Source organism: Perca flavescens, chromosome 19 (assembly GCF_004354835.1).
Source record: "Perca flavescens isolate YP-PL-M2 chromosome 19, PFLA_1.0, whole genome shotgun sequence".
In the NCBI taxonomy this organism is placed as follows: Eukaryota; Metazoa; Chordata; class Actinopteri; order Perciformes; family Percidae; genus Perca; species Perca flavescens.
In genome coordinates, this window is record NC_041349.1 from 16,171,059 (window position 1) to 16,192,466 (window position 21,408).

The 21,408-nt window shown below is 39.3% G+C and overlaps 1 protein-coding gene and 1 non-coding gene across 2 annotated transcripts in view; one reads left to right on the forward strand and one right to left on the reverse strand.

The window, feature by feature from the left end:
* The window catches only part of intu (inturned planar cell polarity protein), a 38,456-nt gene extending 17,310 nt beyond the window's left edge, over positions 1-21,146 (reverse strand). The window contains 15 exon segments of the mRNA XM_028564799.1: positions 33-127; positions 443-865; positions 1,048-1,140; positions 1,284-1,499; positions 6,103-6,156; positions 6,158-6,166; positions 6,619-6,672; positions 7,057-7,240; positions 7,542-7,619; positions 8,260-8,349; positions 8,891-9,009; positions 13,771-13,986; positions 17,703-17,788; positions 19,270-19,871; positions 20,893-21,146. Coding sequence (XP_028420600.1) covers positions 33-127; positions 443-865; positions 1,048-1,140; positions 1,284-1,499; positions 6,103-6,156; positions 6,158-6,166; positions 6,619-6,672; positions 7,057-7,240; positions 7,542-7,619; positions 8,260-8,349; positions 8,891-9,009; positions 13,771-13,986; positions 17,703-17,788; positions 19,270-19,871; positions 20,893-21,029 — 2,456 coding nt within the window. The 5' untranslated portion in view covers positions 21,030-21,146.
* On the forward strand, positions 926-997 carry trnad-guc (transfer RNA aspartic acid (anticodon GUC)). The gene has a single exon. It is a non-coding gene; the product is annotated as a tRNA-Asp (tRNA).
* Positions 21,147-21,408: the final 262 nt, after the last annotated feature.

Below are 21,408 nucleotides of genomic sequence, written 5' to 3' on the forward strand. Positions count from 1 at the left end.
TGAAAGAAAAATTATTATTTTCAATCACCCACTTCATGGTGTTGTACATCTCCTCTGTCTCCCTTTCAGTCAGGGTCTTCTTCAGGGTGCCCAGGTAGAATGGGTTTGGGTGCTTCATCCTGGGAATCTGATATCAAACAAGTCAGACCATTACAGTACAGTACATTACACAATACTTTTAAAACGTAATATGTATGTACATTGCTATGTACATATGAGTACAAGGTCCAATAAAAATCTGATTTTCTTGGAGATTAGGGTTAAAAACACTAAATTACATTTTTGAGTCTATAGCAGGGCTCCAGACTGCAACTAAATGGTTGCATTTTAGGCTAACAGTGCTCCTAGTAATTAAAGTTAGTCTGGAGCCCTGTATAGTGATCATGGCAACAATGTTCTTAACAGGAACAAACATAGATTTAATAAATGACTAAAACTGTACCTTGAAAAGGCCTCCACTCCCATCAGACCCTCCAGATCCAAGCGAATCCCGACGCCCCCCCAGCTTCCTTCCTGAGTCTGGGGTGGAATGTGGACTGAGGCCTGGAGCCATTGACGAACCAGACCCTGACCCGGCATCCATCTGTCCCTCACTCCCGCTGTCCGACAGGCTCCTCTGGGGGCTGGACCTCCGGGCCTTCTCCCCAAAGAGGCTGCGGCCTCGGTTTCCAGTGGATGAGCCTTTAACTGCACTGGCTATCTTGCTGAAGACGGGGGAAGAAGAGGCCAGGCTATCCAGGCGGTCACGGGCCGTAGCAGCAGGGAGGAACCAGTCAGCACAGGACAGACAGGGAGCAGATGGAGCATTTAGACGCTCCTCAATACCTGCCTCCAACACCTCCAACTGTAGCAAGGTGGCCTTCACCTGTAATAAGAGCGTAACATAGGATATTAAAACCCAGGTTATCTTTGAAGACTTCAACCTTCCTCGTTAGTATAGTGGACAGTATCTCCGCCTGTCACGCGGAAGACCGGGGTTCGATTCCCCGACGGGGAGTATTTATTGCATCAACAAGCAGAGGTATGTTAGGAATTTACAAAGTTCACCTGATCTACATAAACACAATCAGGTCCTGGAGAGCCCAAAGCTGTTGAAGCAGCGCCACCTGCCTCCAACAGCACACACTGCATGAAGTGCCTCTAAAGTGGAGAGGTAAAGAAATACAAGCAGAGAAAATGTTTTTTGTACTATAAAAAAAACATTACTAGGAATAGATATTGGGTGATGACATGGACAACGAGAATAAAGTTAAAAATAACCAGTTAGTGACTTGTAGTCTTACCAGCCCCACAATGAGGAGGAAGTGCCGTCCTTGAGGCTGGCTGTAGCCTGGCGCTGTGCTGCTGCCTTTAGCTCTCTGCTGGGGAAACACCTCCCTCCAGATGACTAGCTGACCCACCCGCTGCTCAGATGCCAGCGGCAGCAGGCAGTAGTGCTGGCAGTACAGGCACACATCCAGAAGGTCATCTTTTGGCAGATGGTTGGCGATCAGGTAGGACTGGAAGGGGAGTGTGTTGACGATTTAGTAAAAGCTTCAGTAAACAGGTGTTGAGGGCTTGGAACAAAGATTGTTAGCAGTATGTCCAAAAAAGTCATGGTATAGTATGTCAAAAAAAAAGCACAAAAAAAAAAAAGTCATGGTATAGTATGTCAAATAAAGTCAAAAAAGTCATGGTATAGTATAGTATGTCATAAAATCAGGATATCCTTTAACGCCCACATAAAACAAATCTCAAGAACCACCTTTTTTCACCTGCTTAACATTACCAAAATTAGGTACATTAAATTAGGTTCTCTCAAAACACTGCAGAAAAACTAGTCCATGCATTTGTTATTTCAGGGCTGGACTATTGTAATTCCTTATTATCAGGTCGCTCTAACAAATCCCTGAAGACTCTCCTGTTGATCAAGAATGCTGCAGCACGTGTTCTGACAAGAACTAAGAAGAGCTCATATTTCTCCCATATTAGCTTCTCTGCATTAGCTTCCTGTAAAATCCAGGATTTAATTTAAAATCCTTCTCCTGACCTACAAAGCTTTTAATGGTCAGGCACCATCTGACTTAAACAGCTCAAGGTACCCTATTGTCCCACTAGAGCACTGAACCCAGAATGCAGAGCTACTTGTGGTTCCCAGAGTTATCAAAAGTTGAATGGGAGCCAGAGCCTTCAGATATCAGGCTCCTCTCCTGTGGAACCAGCTCACAGTTTAGGTTCGGGAGGCAGACACCATCCCCACATTTAAGAGTAAGCTTAAAACTTTCCTCTTTGATAAAGATTATAGTTAGCAGGGCTCGACATTAAGGCTTGTCCGCTTGTCCAGGACAAGTGGATTTTTTGTAGGGCAAGTGGAAGAGAAATTTACTTGTCCCATTGGACTGGATTTTAGTTCACGTCATGTGCCACTCATTACGTCTATGTTACCGATTTGAAACGATAATTTCTTTCCCCCGCAATCCCGGTCAGCGGACCGCTAACATTAGACCCAGCCCGCTGTTCAGCTCGTTCTCTGTAAGCAATGCAGCATGAAAGCACGGTGAACCTGCCGGTGTTAGTCATAGACAGTATATAATGGACCAATAGACCCCGTTGCTCTGGACGGAGACCAGTGAAGGCTATTAGAAGCACTTTTCCGGTGATGGCCAGCTTTACTGCGCAGCCTCCAACTGAGAGAATGTGACGTGAGCAACGTGTCTGAAAGTTGTAAGTCTTCTGGTAGCTGTGCCAAGAGAAATCTCAATCATTCCCAATCTTACAGATACGGAGATTGTAGGTGTATGGAAGGAGATAACATGGGCACAAGCTAATTATTGATCACTAACATGCTAGTTAACATTAGTAATTAAACCTAAACATCTCATGTAAGTCAAAACTGCTTGCGAGCTTCTCCTGTACTATACGGTAATTCCTCTACTATGCGACAGTAAGTCACTTGGTTATGACACAATCGTTAGCCTATTTTTACAAAAACGTCTGCTACGGAGCCATAACGTGAGGTACAAGGTAATGGAGCCTTTTATACATTGTCGTGTTTCTTTGGAACTAAACAACGGACAAATAGAGTCTTTAAACGCTTCAGATGTAAAGTTATTCGCAGTCAAGTGACGTAAAAAAAAAATGGCGGTCAGCGGAATGCTAACAGGAGGTGATGGCCAGTTAGCAACAAAATGGTGCCATGATGGCTCGAGTTCTGAAGCGAAGCTTACCCCCTTGGTGTTAGTTAGCTAACGTTAGCTTGCTAACTAACTCCGCCTTAACGTTACCTCCTCGTCACATCGTTGACAGAAAAGGAGAGACCCGGTGCTACGGCACCGGTGCCTTAACGACCGTTATCTACCGGACCGAATTGCAACGCGGTGCCACTGAAATGCCTGCGCTTCTCTCGGATGCTCCAAAAACGGACGTTAGAGGCAACCTAAACATCGCCGCATGTTACGCTAGTTAACACTACACTCGACAGCAAGTAACGTTAGCCTATCGTTAGCTAGCAGCTGGAGTAAACAGTTAAAATGCTGAAAGCTAAACTGTGTAAAAGTGTGTCTGTATTTCACTGAAGAGGAACATATGACAGTGTGCCGCTGCTGTTGTCGGAAAAACCCAGATGTTGCATTCACTTGAAATTCGCCCCGCCAGCGTTGTGCTGCATTCAAAGTTGTTGTAAAATACCCTTTTTCCTATCCAGCGGTTGTTTTTGTCGTTTAACAGGAACTTACTGGTGAGATAAGTTATTTTTATAAGTTATTGTTGTTACATTTTTAATAAATCATTTAATTTTTCCTTAGCAATAAACAAGCCATAATATGTCGTATTTTTGCTCCTTTTTGAACAAAAATAATAAAAAAAAATATGCAGATTAAATATCAGGTAATAATCAACTGTAAAGTAGCTACACCTTTTTAAAAGGATCCTTTCGGTAAATCAGCCTCTGCCGGGTAGAAATTTGTGAAATTGTATAAAAAAAGTTAACACCAACATTTAGTGGCAAATTCCATTGTTATGTCTACAAAATTATTTTAGATATAGTAGAAGTTCAAGTCACCACAACCTCTGGTCAAAATATTGATTTAGTATCTCAGAATATAAACTAAGAATCTCAAAGTAATGAGAAAATGTCAAATATTGACTTAGAATCTCAATATATTTGCTTAGTATCTCAATATATTAATTTATCTCAAAATATTGACTTAGTATCTCAATATTGACTTAATATCTCACTATATTGTTCAGTATCTCAATATATTGATTTATCTCAAAATATTGACTTAGTATCTAAATATATTGACTTATCTCAAAATATTGACTTAGTATCTCAATATATTGACTTAATATCTCACTATATTGATTTAACTCAAAATATTGACTTAGTATCTCAATATATTGACTTAGTAACTCAGAATATTGACAAAGAATCTCAAACCAATAAGAACATTTAAAATATTGACTTACAATCTCAATATATTGACTCAATATCTCAAAGTATCGACTTAGTATCTCAATATATTGACTAAGTAACTTAGAATATTGACTAGGAATCTGAAAGTAATGACAAACTTTAAAATATTAAATTAGAATCTCAATATATTAACTTCTGCACACCGCAACACATATTACTTTGTATTATGGAGTCTGGAGATCCTTTTTTCTTGTTGAAGGGGAAATCTATTGTTGGGGCACGTTTGTTTCTACTGTTTCAACAGAATTGTATTAATGTTGATAGTGTTTGGATGCTTTCAATGGTTTTTTCAAATTCTGCATTAGCAAAACACAATTTTTTTTATAAAATGATGAATCTTTACCCGGACAAGTGACTTTTATGCATGGACAAGTGAAACGTAAATGTACTTGTCCGAAGGACAAGTGCCTCAAAAAGTTCATGTCAAGCCCTGTAGTTAGGGAGTGATTATAGGCAGCGTTCGTCTAGACTGGCTGGAGAGGGTGTTGCTTCAGACACGGCGCCCCCTCCTTTTAAAAACACAACTAATAAAAAAATTTAGATAGATTAAAAAACAACAATTAAAAAGGTACTTTGTAAAAGTGAGTTTTAAAAGAAGATACAGTTTTCTGCCCTGATTTCCTCAGGGAAGTCTGACAGAAAGGCTCAGTCTTGCAACAACAAGAAGGGAAACAGAAAAAAAACAGGGAGTTTTACATAGATAAGTAATTGTTACTTGAAACTTAATAGCAAACTGAACTCACTTAAGCCATTCTTCAGCAGAGATTTCATCATCTTTCTTAAGAAACCATCCACATCCCTCCTCGTTAGTATAGTGGAGTATTTATTGCACCAAGAAGCAACTGCCAACCTCGTTTCCATGTTTGGCATTGTATATAGTAAAATCTTAAGTATACAAGTGTTGAGGGCTTGGAGCCAGCATTCATTTTGTAGAGCAAAATAACACTTCTAAATGTAGCGAGCATTTTCTGATCTTATTGTTACATAACCACACTTTTGGACTTTTTCAGCAGAAGAGCATTCATTGTGACTTTAAAAAGGAAACAAAAGAATGAACCAGAAATGAAAAAAATAAACCAACAGTACATAACATCCGTCAGTCTTCAGTATCTTGAAATGTGTATTGCATCTGGCTCCAATTTTAATTATCTATTTAAAACAAATCTTTCCTAAAAAGGTGCCACCTTGTTATTCTGTGTATATTGTGATATGAAAACACATTTATATCAAAATACCAAAATGAAATTCTTCTCTTCAGGTAAAGTTTTAATATATATTATATACTGACACACCTTGCACTTGAGCACATATATATAAAATTACATCCAGTAAAATGTGATAATAAATGTTACCCAGGTGATTCTCACACCTTCACCGTAACATAATGTACGTCACAGTCACTGCATAATATCCTCCATCTCCCCTTGGTTAATATTTTAATAGTAATTAGGGTAATGATTTGTCTGAGAACAGGTTTGTCATGTCTGAAAGATCATCTGTTATTGTTGACATTTAACAATGGCTGTCTAGACGGTGGGGGACCATCAGGGGAGGATATAAATAAGTTAAAGCTGCTGGCACTGAAGTGTGTGCGCGTGCGTGCGCGGGTGCATGCGTGCGTGTGTTGTGTGTTGTGTGTTTTGACCTACCTTGTAGAACAAACATGAGCCAAGAATTACATACAGACGTCTCAGGCCAAAAAAAGTCCTCAGACTGTAAAGAAATATAAACAAAAATAAAAATTACAAGAAAGTAAACAAAGATTCAATTCACTTTCTAAGAGCAGATAGGACATTATTCATTATTATGGTTGCCACCTGTCTTATTTTAAGAATAAAACTTTACGACAATGAACAGAAGAAATAAGTATAGTTAACGAAGCTTGGTGTTGTGCTAATTTGAACGCAACTTTAATAATGATAATCAATTTCTCTTCAATACTACCTGTATTAATAATCCCTCTTTCCTTTTGTCTCAGCTGTTTTATGTCCTCAACTACAGCTTCATGTAATCAGTTAAGGACAAACCAGACCCCATTAGTCTCTCATTAAAAACACACATGCGCCTACTCAAACAACAGTTGTTTGTAATTTTGTTAAGACAAATGCCCATCCCTAACAGGTAGCATACATTTCAAAGACAGCAGTACTTGTGTGTTTTCTCACCATTTCTCCAAAATCAGAAGACTCAAAATCAGAAAGAACAGTATCCACCTCCATCTGGGCACAGAGAAAATCAAACATAAGCTTAACAGCATTTAATTGTTAGCATGGCAAATATACTACATGATTAATCTTCAGCATGTCCAATTTCTTGTAGTGTTATCCATAGTCTTTGCTACTGCATTGATCCAATATATTCGTGAACATCGTTGAAATTTCATCTAATTTGAATTATTCCAGTGATACATTATGTCAATTACAACAGTGGACACTAGAGGGCACCATAGCTACATTTGTGACAACATCACATTCATCTTCTAAAGGTTGAGGAAACAGACACTGTTATTACTGTATTTATTATTACTGTATTTACTTCTGCTCTAAGACTAAATTAGATCTATAAATAATATTCCTGTCTTCTCACGTAAGCCATAAATGCACCTTGATTTCTGGCGGCAGCGTGAGCCACTGGACCGCTGGCAGTCCATCAAGAAAAAGGGTCCCTGAGACGTCGGGGGTCGGGGCTGAGGAGCCGTCCCTCAGTCGAGACGGCTGGATAAGCTGCTGGAAGAACAGGCAGAAGAAGTGGTCCAACCTGGGAGCATGGTCCGCCTTACAGAACGCACTGTGGAGGACACAATAAAGTTGACAAATGAGTGTCATGATAACAAATAAAAGGTAATTCATAGAACTAAAAAGACCATTACATTTCAAGATAAAAGAAATAGAAGAAGGTCAAGATATTTAAGAGCAAAAAAAAAATGGGGGTTAAGCAATTGAGACAATGACTTTTTGTAAAATCCAACTGGAAAATTTCCTTTTGATCACACACTATTTTTATTTAGTGTATATTGCATTAAGCATTAAAAAAAAAGGTTTCAACCAGTGCTCTCAGCAGGACCACAGGAAAGCAAAGACAGACCCACCTGTCTAAAGAACCGTACATCACTTTTAGTGTCCGGACCACGTCTCCCACCACCGTCTGCAAATACAGCAGTGGAACCCTTAGGGAAAATGGAAAAATGTCAAACACAAATGTGATTAAACTTCAGCTTCAGCAGATCTGCTGCTTATCAAATAGTTGGACTAATGGCCAGGAGCCATGAAGGAAAAACATGTTATACATAATTGTTTTTTCTACATGTGGGTGTTCCTCAAAAATCAATCTATATGGTTTTAAGCATGAATGAGATTATTTCTCAACAGAGATGATGATTGATCGGGTTGACCCAGTTGCCAAAAATGAAAGGTGGGTAATATGACTCATATCATGAACCACATGTTTCTTAAATAGGTATTCATCCTGCCAACAAAAGGACAAAAAGAAGCACATGTGCACGTTCAAATTGTTTTTACAGATCGGGATCATAAATATGTTTCCTCTTCTACAAAAAAAAAGTTCATTTCTGTATGGTAATAACATGTATTACCACACCAGTATCAGTACCCTGATTTAAAAAAATGATGTACTGAAAATTTTCTGTCTGATCATTTACACTTGCCATACGGAACCAACTCTTGCCGGGTTATGTCTATGTTGTCGGTTTCTGAGCTGGCAAAGGCTGCAGTTCAAAGGAAATGTGATGGAGCTTATTCACAGCGTAATATTCTGTGTGTAGCATGTGTGATGCTGCCTCCCTCTACCTGTCAGCGGGAAGGCCGATGACCAACAGGTTGTTGCTTTGCTTCCAGTAGCCCACATGTACCAGCTGGTTCCCAAGTAGGAGAGAAGAACTGAGGGGAGGAGGCAAGGTGACCATGAATACAAGGCAATGGATATATTCTTAACATCCAATAGCTCCTCCAATCGCCAAACTTTTCACCAAGATCACGGTTGTTTTAAATCATCAACTGTAAACTGTGTTGATATTCAAAACATCCATCGGTGAACTAGCAGAAAAGTTAGGAATTTGAGGGAGCTACAAGAAAAATAGTCTAGGAATTTCTCATCATCACATTCATTTTGATGCCCTATTATAATTTTATATAAAGAGCCACTGCATCTTTCCTTGAGTGCCAGTTTTTTTATTTTTATTTTTTTTAAATGGAACAAAAGAAAATTGCTCTGAATAGGCTCACATCCTCTTCATGAAACAACCAGCATTATGTGTGAAAAAGTTAAAAGGGTTTAGCTAACACTTTACAGTATCATCAATGTGCTTTACAACCAATATGGTCTATTAGACTTCTTATAGTATACGGGCATCATTATGGGTGCAAAGCATATCAGAGTATCGCCTCCACATCAATTTTTTCTCCATGCTGCTTCTTCTACCTGAGGATCCGCCCTCCTGTGACGTTCTCCAGCATGTCACTCAGAGTGAGGAAGATCCCCCTGACTCTTTTCAGCTGGCCGGATGCTTCAGACACCGGGTACTTGTACAAGATCTCCTCCTGCAGACACAAACACACATTCACACAGGAATATCTGGTAAAAGCGTAACTCTCGTCAAAATGCAACCTGGAGTCTTTTTGTGAATGTACCCAAGTCAAACTTTCGTTTAAAAGCATATTTAGGACGGAATCGCCACTTTTAAAATTTACCATATTTTAGTTTTTCGGTCAAATGGCCTTTTAAATGGGAGAGCTATGGGCACTTTTATGCTAGCCTCAAAATAGCTATTTTTGAAACACTAAGAAAGCTCGACACAACATTAAACTTTGCTGGAAGTATCACCAGGGGCTCTACACCTTAATAAAAGCATTGACAACATTGTTTGTGTACACAGAGTTTACTAAAAATAAGGTTTTGAACAACTCACCGTAGCTCTTGTTGTAAAAGTGCACCTAGCACTCCCATTCAAAAGGCCATTTGACAGAGAAACAAAAATACGGTAAATCTTAAAAGTTGCGTTTCTGTCCTAAATATGCTTTTAAACGAAAGTTTGACTTGGGTACATTCACAAAAAGACCCTAGGTTGAATTTTGGCGAGAGTTTCGCTTTAAGTGTTGTTCTGTGTCATGAAAATGATATATTCAGCAGAAATAAACATCTCTGGTGAGCCCATGACCAGATAAATGTCACATAAAAATGTGAAATATCTGTTGTTGGATGCTACCAAAATGTAAGTCTGAAATTATAGACAGCAAAAAAGAATTAACAGATGAACCACTGGATGTTTTTTTCTGTCACCTCAACAATAATAGTTTGGTTTCAGTTTTACAACAGACTCTCACTTTGGGACAAACATAAAAATGTCACTTTAAAGATGAATGTTACCAAAATATTTTACATGTTTGACTTTCCAGAGTAAAGAGAAGCAAATTCAGGAAATACAGGAATTTGGCTGAAGCTCAGAGAATAACAAACTACAGTATAACATGATTAGTACTTATCCATTAGAAACTATTTTTGCAATACCAACTACCAAGTAGAGACTATTAGCATTATTAAGCATTTTAGTAAGTAAGTAAATGTAAAGCTTTATTTACATAACTTCTTTTTTTTTTTTTTTTTTTTTTTAAACACAGTTACAAAGTGCTTCACACACAATTCTTACATTAGTATTCCTCCCAGCATGCTGGTAGCTCTAACAGATACAGGGAGGATAAGAGCAGAGTGGCTGAGAGGCTAAGAGGATGGAGTGGTGGGAGAGGGGATACAAACCTTGAATGAACAGGCCCTTATAGTATGGCGAGTGGATTGTGTCATTCAAAGGATAACCAGGTATAACGTCTAAACTAAGTACGTTGCCTTACAAACGTGTGAAACACACGCCTTCACTATCTAAAGACGTCTACGTCGTCAGGGTGACTTTTCCCCTAATATTGAACTAGAGTAAAGTATATTGTCATTGTTTAGATTCACATTTTGTTAGTGTTCTTTTGCTTACTTTCTGGTTCTTATGTGTTACTCATAATATGTGGCTAATAATATCATCATGCTTATAAAAAAAGTATTAAACTGCTGAATGAACACTCAAAATGTCTCCATGGCAACAATAGACAGATGCCGTTTGAACAACAATCATAAATAAAATAGCAATTTGGCATATTTAACCAAAATCAACAACAATCAGCAACTGTCTTATGCCTCCTTAGGACCGTAACGAAGGTATAGTCACAAGATATATGATCAAAATCATAAAAATAACTTGCAGGGAGCTTGCAGCCTTAGTGATAGTTGCGTCCACTTGTTACCCAAAATGAACGTCAATTCACTCAAAAAATACAAACAAATTAACTATTAAGGGTATTCAACATTAAAACAAATATGAAGGTGCTTGATTGACATTTACCCATTACATAATAAATAAGTCAGTGATTTGGCTGGTCTTAGCTAGGCCAACTAGCTAGATAAAGAACAGAGAGCCAGCCCACACAGCGAGACCGTGGTGCCTTTGACTCAAATCGATTTTTTTTTAATTGGGGGTCTCTGCAAAGATACTAAATAAAGAACTTACAGTATATTTTGGATTTTTATCAGAAACTGCTTTATTGGCCATGTAAGTGTAAACACAAGGGAATTTGAGTCTGGCTAGGTGTTGCTTTCAAACACAGAAACAGACATAACGTTATGGCTAAAAACAAAGATAAACAAGGTAACGTTAAACATGAATGTTTCACTACTATGTAGGCTACATATATAAGTTGTATATAATAAAGTGTATACATGCATACATACACATACGTACATAAAGTTACATGTAAATAGATCTATTAAGCTTATAAACAGTAAGGCAATTAGTGCCAATGATCCAGTAGATGGCGCCGATGTTCAATCAATGTTAGAGTTACGTATTCTTCCAACAATGCGCAGGTCACATAAGCTGATGAGATACTACAATTTAATTCATCGTATTATTTTTATATTGTCAGTAGGCTACTTTTAGAGCAACTTGTATAATGGCTAAAGGGCCTGGAACATATATTGAATGAATTGAAATACATTTAAACCTATCGGCCACAGTCTTACTGTATATTGAACTTGAATTCACTCAATCAATTTTTTTTTTTGGGGGGGCACGTCTGGCGACGACGCTAGGTGTGGCGGCGTACTTATCAACTACGATGTACACTGGCGACGGTGTAGTCAATCCACACGTTAGAGTCACACGACAGTCTCCTTCGGTAGGTTATCCGTGGCACTATCCACTCGCCATACTTATAGCCTTGCCAACCAGAACAAAGAAACAAGAACAACCAACACAGCACAACACTTAAGTTACATCTTTTCTGTACAAGCAAAACAATGCTCAGATCACACAATAATCACACAGCTAAGACTCAAAAATACCAAAGCTGAACCAATTTTTGCTACCTTGCAATCAAAGGACTCATCAAAGTCAATATTCTTGCATAACACTATCATTTACAAAATCAACCACTGGCTTATGTGGCTCCAGACAACCCGTACTCTCCACTGCTGTTTAGGTCAAGAAAAAGAAAAAAAACTGGCTTGCAGATACACAAAAAGGAACTGCAGAACCATGAAATACAATCATAAAGAAAACATCAACTTGCCAATAGTCGTCCACAGGGAAATTGTGATTACAGTGTAGGAGGTGTTGGTCAGAAAATAATTATTTGCTTCCCAGAGCAAGAAAACGCATACACACAATATGGGACTAACACTTCACTAAAAGTGAATATATGAAATATACAAAACAGTGCCCTAAATAAAGTTCACAGCACTAAGCTCAGGGTAGTGCCTCAACATCTCCCCTTTCCCTCTGTTTTCTGTTAGTGGCACCGCAGGCGTTGGAAAGCATCCAGAGCAGTAGTTTTCTGTAAGAGTCTGACTCACATCAGATAAATTCATAGAAAGCTTTCCACTCCTGGACATGGGATTTCCCTACACATCTCAGGTCATTCTTAACACTCAATTATCAGAATACACCTCCGTACTTCTGTATAGTTCAATGTTTCAAATCCAAAATCCAAAGAGTGACACAAAACTGGACAACACCCAGGCAAACCAGACAAAATGCCATGCAGCTTCAAGCACAATTAATTTGGATAAAAGCGTTGCATTATGGAAGATAGACGGGATTCTGTACAGCGATGCCCGCGCGACACACACACACACACACACACACACACGCACACGCACACGCACACGCACACGCACACACACACACAGTAGAGCCGAGGTGTGTGCGTTACATGCGCACATGTACCTGACTGGGAACGATTCAGAGGATTATAATCTGCCGCTGGCACAGATGAACTAACGCTACGCTCTTTACTATAACTACGTTTTTACCTGACAACAGGCCTTTCTTTCTGCAAGCATTTTCTACCAATCAGGACACTGTATCATCACACCTCAGTGAACTGCCTCCTAGTCTGAGATGATTTTATAGTTAAAGCTATAGTGCATAGTTTCTGTCACCCCCATGAACAATTCTAAGTAATGACAACAACACTGGAGACGTGTCCACATGATACAAGCCTTACGTGATCGCGCACGGGCCCCCATCCATCCTTGATGCAGTTGCTAGCGGCTAAGGAGGACAGGAGGATTAAACTCTTTGACTGTAGGAAAGTAGTAATACTTTGGCACCTGATTTATCTGACCACTACTCCTGAGCACAGAAACCAGGTTACTCATTTACAGATTACTTAAGCAAATAAAATCCATGGGTGGGCTTGAACCACAAACCTTTCAATTAATAGCCAAACACACTAACCAATTACACCACAGACACTCTGGAAAGTACTAGGGGGTGTGGCTGTGATCTTCCAGCAAACTTGAATTACCATTTAGTGACTAAGAGTCAGGCTGGGCAATATGGCAAAAATTTTAATCATGGCTTTTTAAATTTGTGCAGTGCGGGGTTTCCAGCACTGAATGTTCCTGATTGGTCAAATACACTTGACTTTTCCACAGCAAACAGTGTTTTGTTTCACAGCTCTTTGTTTTAAATCCAAGATTAACCATAAAAAGGAGCCATTACAAAGAACGACAAAATAATTTTAAGTTCGTCGTCAATGATCTTTGTGGGGCTTAAGATGTAATAAAAAAAAAAGGAATGCAGTGCATTGAGGGAACCTTTTAGTTCGTGGACTTTTGATAAAATGGCTAAGATGAGGTTTAAAATTGAAGTTTATACACAAGTCTTAATTCTAATTAAGGTTTGTGGTGTTATTTGTCATTCATCATTTTCTGTCAAGACCAATAAATCTTCCATCATGAATTTTATGCAAACTGACCTCGTCCTGTGGCGATGCTGAGTCCAGTTTAAGTGAGAGGTACATGACAATGTGCGGGATGTGTCTTATGGACATCTGAAGTTCGGCTGTGTCCTCCCCCCACAGCAGACGCACCAGCTGGCTGACAGGCGGCGAGGCCTTCGTCTTATGGACTGATGAAGTGTCACTAGCATTGCTTCTGTCCACCTGAGCCACCGTCTCCAACGTAAGCCTCACCTGGAGATGGTGATAACAGACGAGGAGAAAAAGAGACAAAAAAAACAGCTATTTTGTTAAAATATCATTGCATCAGCCTGCCTACCAATCCCTCTAAGAGTTTATTATTAATTTCTAAAGAATCTGCCACTATGGCTCCACATGATTATTATTATTCTATTTTAGGAAAATAGAGGTGTGCACGTGAGCCGTGCTGCCAAAGGGGTGAAAAACTTCAATCATTACACAGTCATTCAGAAAAAGTTGAAAAGTGAATAACAGGATGGAGATTGTCAGAGAGAGAAAGTGACATTGCAGCCAGACCTGACCGCAGCATAACAAATAGCAGGGATCTGTGTGTGTTTTTGTGTGTGTGTTTGACTGAGTGTGTTTGACTAAATTAAAACCAGACTTGTGCAAAGCGGAGAAACAGTGGCAACACAACAGACAGCCTATCTTTTCTTGTTCATGCAGTACTTTCCATACCCCAGTTTTCTATTTTACGCTGCCATTCATAGAAAGTCAAAGTGGAAACAGAAACAGAGCTGCACGGAAATCCAACAAGCACGCACATGGAACACATGCAGTCAATGTGCAAAGAAGGATGAGAAACTGCAACAATCTGTCAAATCTACATTTAAATCTTGTACACTATATCAGATTATATCTAGTAGACGCTGTGTATAGGAAAAGAACTCCCAAATGTACATCCTATACATCAAAAATACCCCAGAATTTCACAGCGATACACAGTAATGGTATTATGTGTACATATGCATATACAAAATACACCCCACACACTATATCATTTAAACTTGCACATAATCGATTGAAATACACATTTTGGACAACAAAAGACTGGATATTCACTCACACTTTACAGACTCACAATGTACATTGTTTGCATGCTATGGTGGCATACCTGTTCACACATTGTGCTGACTCTGGGCTACAACCTGTCAGCACTAGAGAGGCCATCTATAGAGCTAAGCTGATGTTAATTCAGGAAAATCACAACCAGAATCCAGATGTTAAAAATAGCAGCTAAATTCCTAAAAAATAATGTGCTTAAATCAGTGGTCAGGAAGAATTGTTAAGTGCCCTTTAGCAAATCAGCTAAACTCTTTACCAAATTGAATTTTATGGTGCACTCAGGCTCACTGTGTAAACTCATGGTGCATTATGGTGCATCTCGTAAACTCTAAGAAACTCAAGCGGTTGTTGTAAAGTACCCTACTGCCATCTATTAACTCTTATTTATGTTGTTATGCATCAAGACTCCATATAGTCTACAAAATATTTAAATCAAAAACTGAATTGCATTGTGATCTTAAAATCAAAAGTCAAATTGAATCGTGGATTTGGAGAATCATGACACCCCTATTAGTGTGTTCACTTAGGTAAAAAAAAAAAAGCAAAAAAGATGTGTTGAACAAGGGAAGCACCAATCGACCTTTCTTTCCCCCACAATACCTTTTTTTTTTTTTTTTTTTTTTTTTTAAATAAGGCAATTTTATGTAGTACGTATTGCTGTGGCACATAAAATTGAGTTTTCGGCCTGCTGTGACTAGATTAATATAACATAGTGAAAACACAGAATTTTATTATATTGATAAAGAAACTGTATTAAATGTGCATCTCTCATATCTGTCAATGCATGATCCACTTAATATGGTCTGCATCGTTAATCAGATCAAGAAACTCTATCATTGGGTTTGATTCTGATGCAGGATTTATTTCTATGAGAAATAATGTAGTGTAACCCTGACACAAGGGGAATATATTATAAAGACAATACAGTAGGTCTGAAGATTTTTCCCTTACTGAGACATTTAGTGAAAAAGCAGAACGAAGTCGGAACAGTGGAGGTTCTGCTGGGATTTGACCTCAAACAACCGTGGACCTTGCGGATCCAGTTATAAGTTTTAACCACTACGTTTTAACTGGACACACCCCAATTACACTTTGGTGTTTAACTATAATGCAGAATGTAAAATATGTCATTTATTGAACACTCTATGTTACTCTACTGCTTACGTTGTTTAAGACGCACAGTTTTTTTTTTTTAAATGGATGACTGAAAGGGTAGTCCAGTTCCTAACCCAGGCATTGTTTGTGTCTGCCACTAACCTAAAAAAGCCATTTAGTATGCTCCAAGAAATTAATGAGGTGTTGTGGTCATTACTTTCAAAAAACATGGGTAGTCCTAGATCATATGGTGCCTACCAAACTAAATGATTAAATTGAAGATCATATTCCATGGTCAAAAATGTAGAAGCTGTATTTTTCTAATCCAACGATTACTCCCAGAACTCTCCAAGGCCTGTCAGCACTAACCACAGGCTACCCGCCTCCCCAGCAGGCGCCCACATCTGGGCTGCCAGCCATTTTAGCCAAGTGTAGAGGTATTATTAAGAAGAACCTAGTAGTGATGTACCTTTCAATTGGTGACTATCATTTGTTCACTCAGTCCTGGAAGTGAGAGGTAGAAATTGTGAAATGGATATCCTCAATTCTTTAGGATTAAAGGAGGATATAAGAAATAGCTCTTGATTGAGCTGAGGGACTCAAATTCAGACATTAAAAACGGTAGAAACTTTCAAATAGGCAAACCCTAAATTTGAGAAATCACTGGGTAAAAAGGCTGAGTGGGCTAACTGCAGCCCTTTCTCTCATCATAAATAATAAGGATGTGGTTAGACTGGAGTGTGCTCTGACTGGGATTCCAGTCTGTTGATGTCAGTCAGTTAGCTCTGGCTTTTAGATGGACACACACACACACACACACACACACACACACACACACACACACACACACACACACACACACACACACACACACACACACACACACACACACACACACACACACACACACACACACACACACACACACACACACACACACACACACACACACAAATGAAGGAGTAACTGAGGCTTGTTCGGCTATAAGGGTTAGCAAAGGGCATGGTGGACTGACTTTAATACTAATATTTGTTCCTCCAAACCTAATAAGTACTGTCTACGTTCCATCTGGGAGGGCTGGCACAAAGAAAAGCCATCCTCCAACGCACACAAGCATACACACACACACACACACACACACACACACACACACACACACACACACAACTCTATTCCAAGTTTTTTTTAGAGTCATCGTGGTGCCTGAGGAACCTTGTATTTTTCCAAAAAAAAATCTTCCCCGCTCTTTCCCTATAATGTAATTTAGTTTCCGACTACATCTTCTAATCAGCTGAGCTTCCATACCCACAACAGCTTCCTGTGGCACCGAAAAAAGAGTCACACCGCAGTCCCGTCTATCCGCTGTGTTCGCCATCAACCCGAACAGACTCTGTCATTTGCAAATTCCTACTTTTTGATGGTCTGCTTTTTGGTGAAAATGCACGACTGAGGCACAGACTGTGGATTTTTTAGCTACCGATCAAAGGATCATTTTTCAGTAATTGAGGTTTTTCTAATGTTAAACTGAGCTGACTTCTGCTTTCCATTCACATTTTAGCAGCTTAGAAGAATCTATGCATTTCAAAGTAATTTAATGTCTATATTTACTCTCCAAGTTTGCAGTTTGTGACAAGCCAGGAAAAACCCAAACACTCACACAGTGGGCCTCAAAAGGGACTAATAAAAATTGGTTGCTATCAATATCAATAAAAAACAAAAAATAAATTGTTGTTACTGAGCCTTTATTCGGCAGATTTACACACACTGACCTGCGTTGGCCCTGGGATGCAGGACAGAACCCTCTCAATGTTTTCCGAGGCCACGTCCACATCGTCCACTGCGACAAGCACATCACCTGAACATAACAGAAAAGTAACATTTATCAGTAATAAGTCATGCTAATAAATAATTTTATTAGTTTATGTTCAATCAGCGTACATTCCCACATTAAACTGGGGTTTTCACACAAATGGGGCCAAGAAATATATTAGAATTAAAAAACCTGAGATGAAGTGCTACGTGGATCTGACAGAAGATTCTCTTGATGCACAGCTGAGCATAATGCTGTCCACATGAAAGGGAATGAATTCCACCAAAATTCAATCAACTTTAGTACTGTAATAAAGTGTGCAGTGTGCCTTCATTTTTTGGTACAATCTTATCCCTTTCCTTCAGAAAAGTGTTGGTCAGCAATTAAATATTGACTTGGCTTATATGGACAGTAAGAACATTACTTAGAATAATGTTATTGATTGTATTATTGTGATTTGCTTCTGACCTATGCACTTGGATGACCCAGTAAAAGGCCAATAAAGAGCTTCACCTGCTTGTGTGCAGGGCAGCTGACCACCATCTCAGTAACAGAGCTATTTCAGGTATTTAACCAGGCTAATTGTTTAAGCATGTAGCTGGCTGCATAAAAAGCTGCTCTAAACAGTAACTCATGTAGTCATTTGTGCTGAGGCACGACTGGCGTTCCTCCGTCTGCTAGTAAAAGCTGTCCGATCATTAACCCCGATAGAAGAAAATCACTTCAGAGGAGCCAAGCTTTCAAACAGACTGATTACCATTTTTTCAGGACAAGACCTGAATATAGAGTTACATTCACTCTACGAAAATGTGCTGAAAGTTTCACTCGGACCGAATTGACCTGCTGCTAAAAGATGGCAATGAGAAGTAGCTATTAAACTTCCTATACACATTTTTAACAAGAGCCTTGTGGTTTTACAACGCAGAGCTAAAAACTGAAACTATAATAATGATTTGTATCACTCTGTAGTTGTTACTATGGATTTGCCACACTGAAAGAGTTTAGACAACATGATGAATGACAAGGATAGTTCTTCCTTCAGAATAAAAACAATTCTTTCCAGTTACCTTTAAAAATCATAGTTAGTTAGTTAGTTAGTTAATAGCCGGTTAGGCTACCACCTGCTGACTTGATTAGGGGTTGTACATGACGCTCATTATTTAAGCTTTGGGCTCTTTATCTCAAGAAATCTGATTAAGACTGTGTTGTAATAATTGTAGCGCATGCTTTCGCAGTGCATCAGTGTGGTTTGGAAATAAATGAGTCAGTGCTGGTTCATGACATGAAATCAGAACTGCTGCATAGCTGTGTTTTCCCTCTCCTGAAAGCAGTTGGATCTGTTGAGGATGGAGATAGTGCCTTCTGCATAACGTCAGTCACAAAAAGTACTTTTTTTAGTTTAACTGATGTAGTATTAGAGGACTATCTTCATTGGCCTTTTCAAAACTGTATAGAAAAATACCGTGAAGGTATTTAAGATGATGATATTTTGTAGTTTTGTATAGGAATTGGAATTATGGTCTTACCAATTAAGATTTGGCCACATTTGATGGCCGGGCTATTGGGTATTAATCCATGAACAGTCAGTCTTTCCTCCTGTCTGACACCTGCAGAGTCTGCCTGTCCTCTGCTCCAGGAGGGGCGATGCACCACCCCCAGCAGCGCTTCCAGCAGGCCTCCACTGTCAGAGAGAGGTGTTGATGAACCTCCAAGACGTTTAGGGTTGAGGTAGACACACACTTCCTTCAGCTGCTGCTGCTGAACCATCACACCCTGCCTTTGACCTGGCTGGTTCTTCAGGATGGATGCTGGAGGTGATGATAAAGTCGAGTTGTCTTTACCCCCATCCTTTCCTCCTACTCTGCGCTGAGATGGCCGGCGTTTTCTCCTGAGGATCCTGGCTAGCCTTTTTAATGGGGGCTCACCTTTCGTCCATGAACTGCATCGCTGCTTCTTGTTTTCCTCCGTGATGACCTCTGCCTCCTTTTCGCTAAAGCGAACATGATTAGTGGCCACACCTTGGTTGGCGGCGGAGGCCAATGCAGCCTCTTCTTCGCCCTCACTCAACTCAAGGTAGAAAAGCTCGCCATTCTTCTGGATGTCATCCAGCCATTCTGGTTCCAAGTCGCTGAAAGAAATCAAACAGAGCATTGAAAAACACATAGCATCAAAGGCAGAGTTGTAGGAAACTGGTAAGAGAAGGTTCCATTAATAGGGACTCGAGACATACTAATATAATAGATATGATGATACAGGACTAGATTTCATTTTTTAGATTTTGGTTATCCTCATACTGTAATAGTTTACATGTTGTCTTTTTGTTCCAAAAAGCCATACTGAAGTTAAGAGTCATTACTTCAAAAATGTATTTGGCTGTTTTTTCTTGAGTGAAATGTACAATAAATGCTCCTCCTCGCTTGCCATTATATCCACATTTCTTAATTACTTCTGTCTTGAAAGAGATTCAGTATTATCCATGCAGTGTCAGTATTTATGCTACTGTTGTTTTTTAATTTACTTTTATCAGTTATTGCCCATGTGTATTGTAATGAAGAAATTAAAAAAGCTAAACTAAAAACTACTATATGTAAAAAGCATAATCACATGCTTGACCAAAACTGTGAGAATAAAAAAATAGTTATTTTTTTCCTTTTGGTTTCTCTCCTTTTAAACTTTCTTTGAAGAAATCTGTGGTAGGCAGCTTTAATGTGATATCCATAAATTTACAGAGGATGACAAGAAGCATACTACTTATGAAGGCTTACCTCCCAAATTGAAAACACTCCCCAAAAGCTATGAAAAGCACAAGGGAGGAGGGATGGAAACTGTGTGGATGAGATGACACTCCCTTTTGGCAAAGCTGGCCATTGCCTAACATTTACAAGTACTTTTATTCACAAAACAACTATTTTTAGATGATATGTGTAAATAAATGCTTCACAAAAGCCACATAACCACAGCCTAGGTTTTATATCTGCATTGTAAACCATCAAAACGACTGTTAAAGTGTCATGTTGAAGTATCTCCTCCTCACAAACTTTTCTGTGTACACTATAGCTTGTTCAACCAGACTCATCTCATACATCTTAAGCAGCGTCACGGAGTCTCATGTGTTTGTTTGTATTCACGGAGTCAAATTATTTTCTTACTTAGAGCAGTCGGAGCTGTTGAAACTCGATGATGTGGATTCACAGTCACTATCGTGCTCGTGCTCGGCATCATCTTCTTCCGTTTGACCGCGACAAAGAGTTTTTTCGGTACACTTGCGGGCGTTTGCGGAGGCCATTTGTCTAGAAGACGTTTTATTTCCCACTCAATCGCGAAATGCGTCTTTAAAAGCTCAACTTTTAGAAAAACGAACAGTGATTTTCGCTCGCCATGTTGGAAGCGTTGACGAGGTGTTGTCACGTGATGCGAGCGGCGAATGCGCCCAATCTGATTGGCGGACGGTGCAGTTGCCCCTGACAACGCAGACGCTTTCTTGTGTGTTTCTTTGCCGTCTGGCACGGGCGACCGTGTGCCAGTTTACTTGGCAGCACGAGACACTCATCCCGTTAAATAATGCAGAAACCACATAGACAACACCACACACCCGCTCACAGTAAATTTACGGCGACATTTCATGTAATTAAATTACAATTAATAGAAATAAATACATGAGGTGA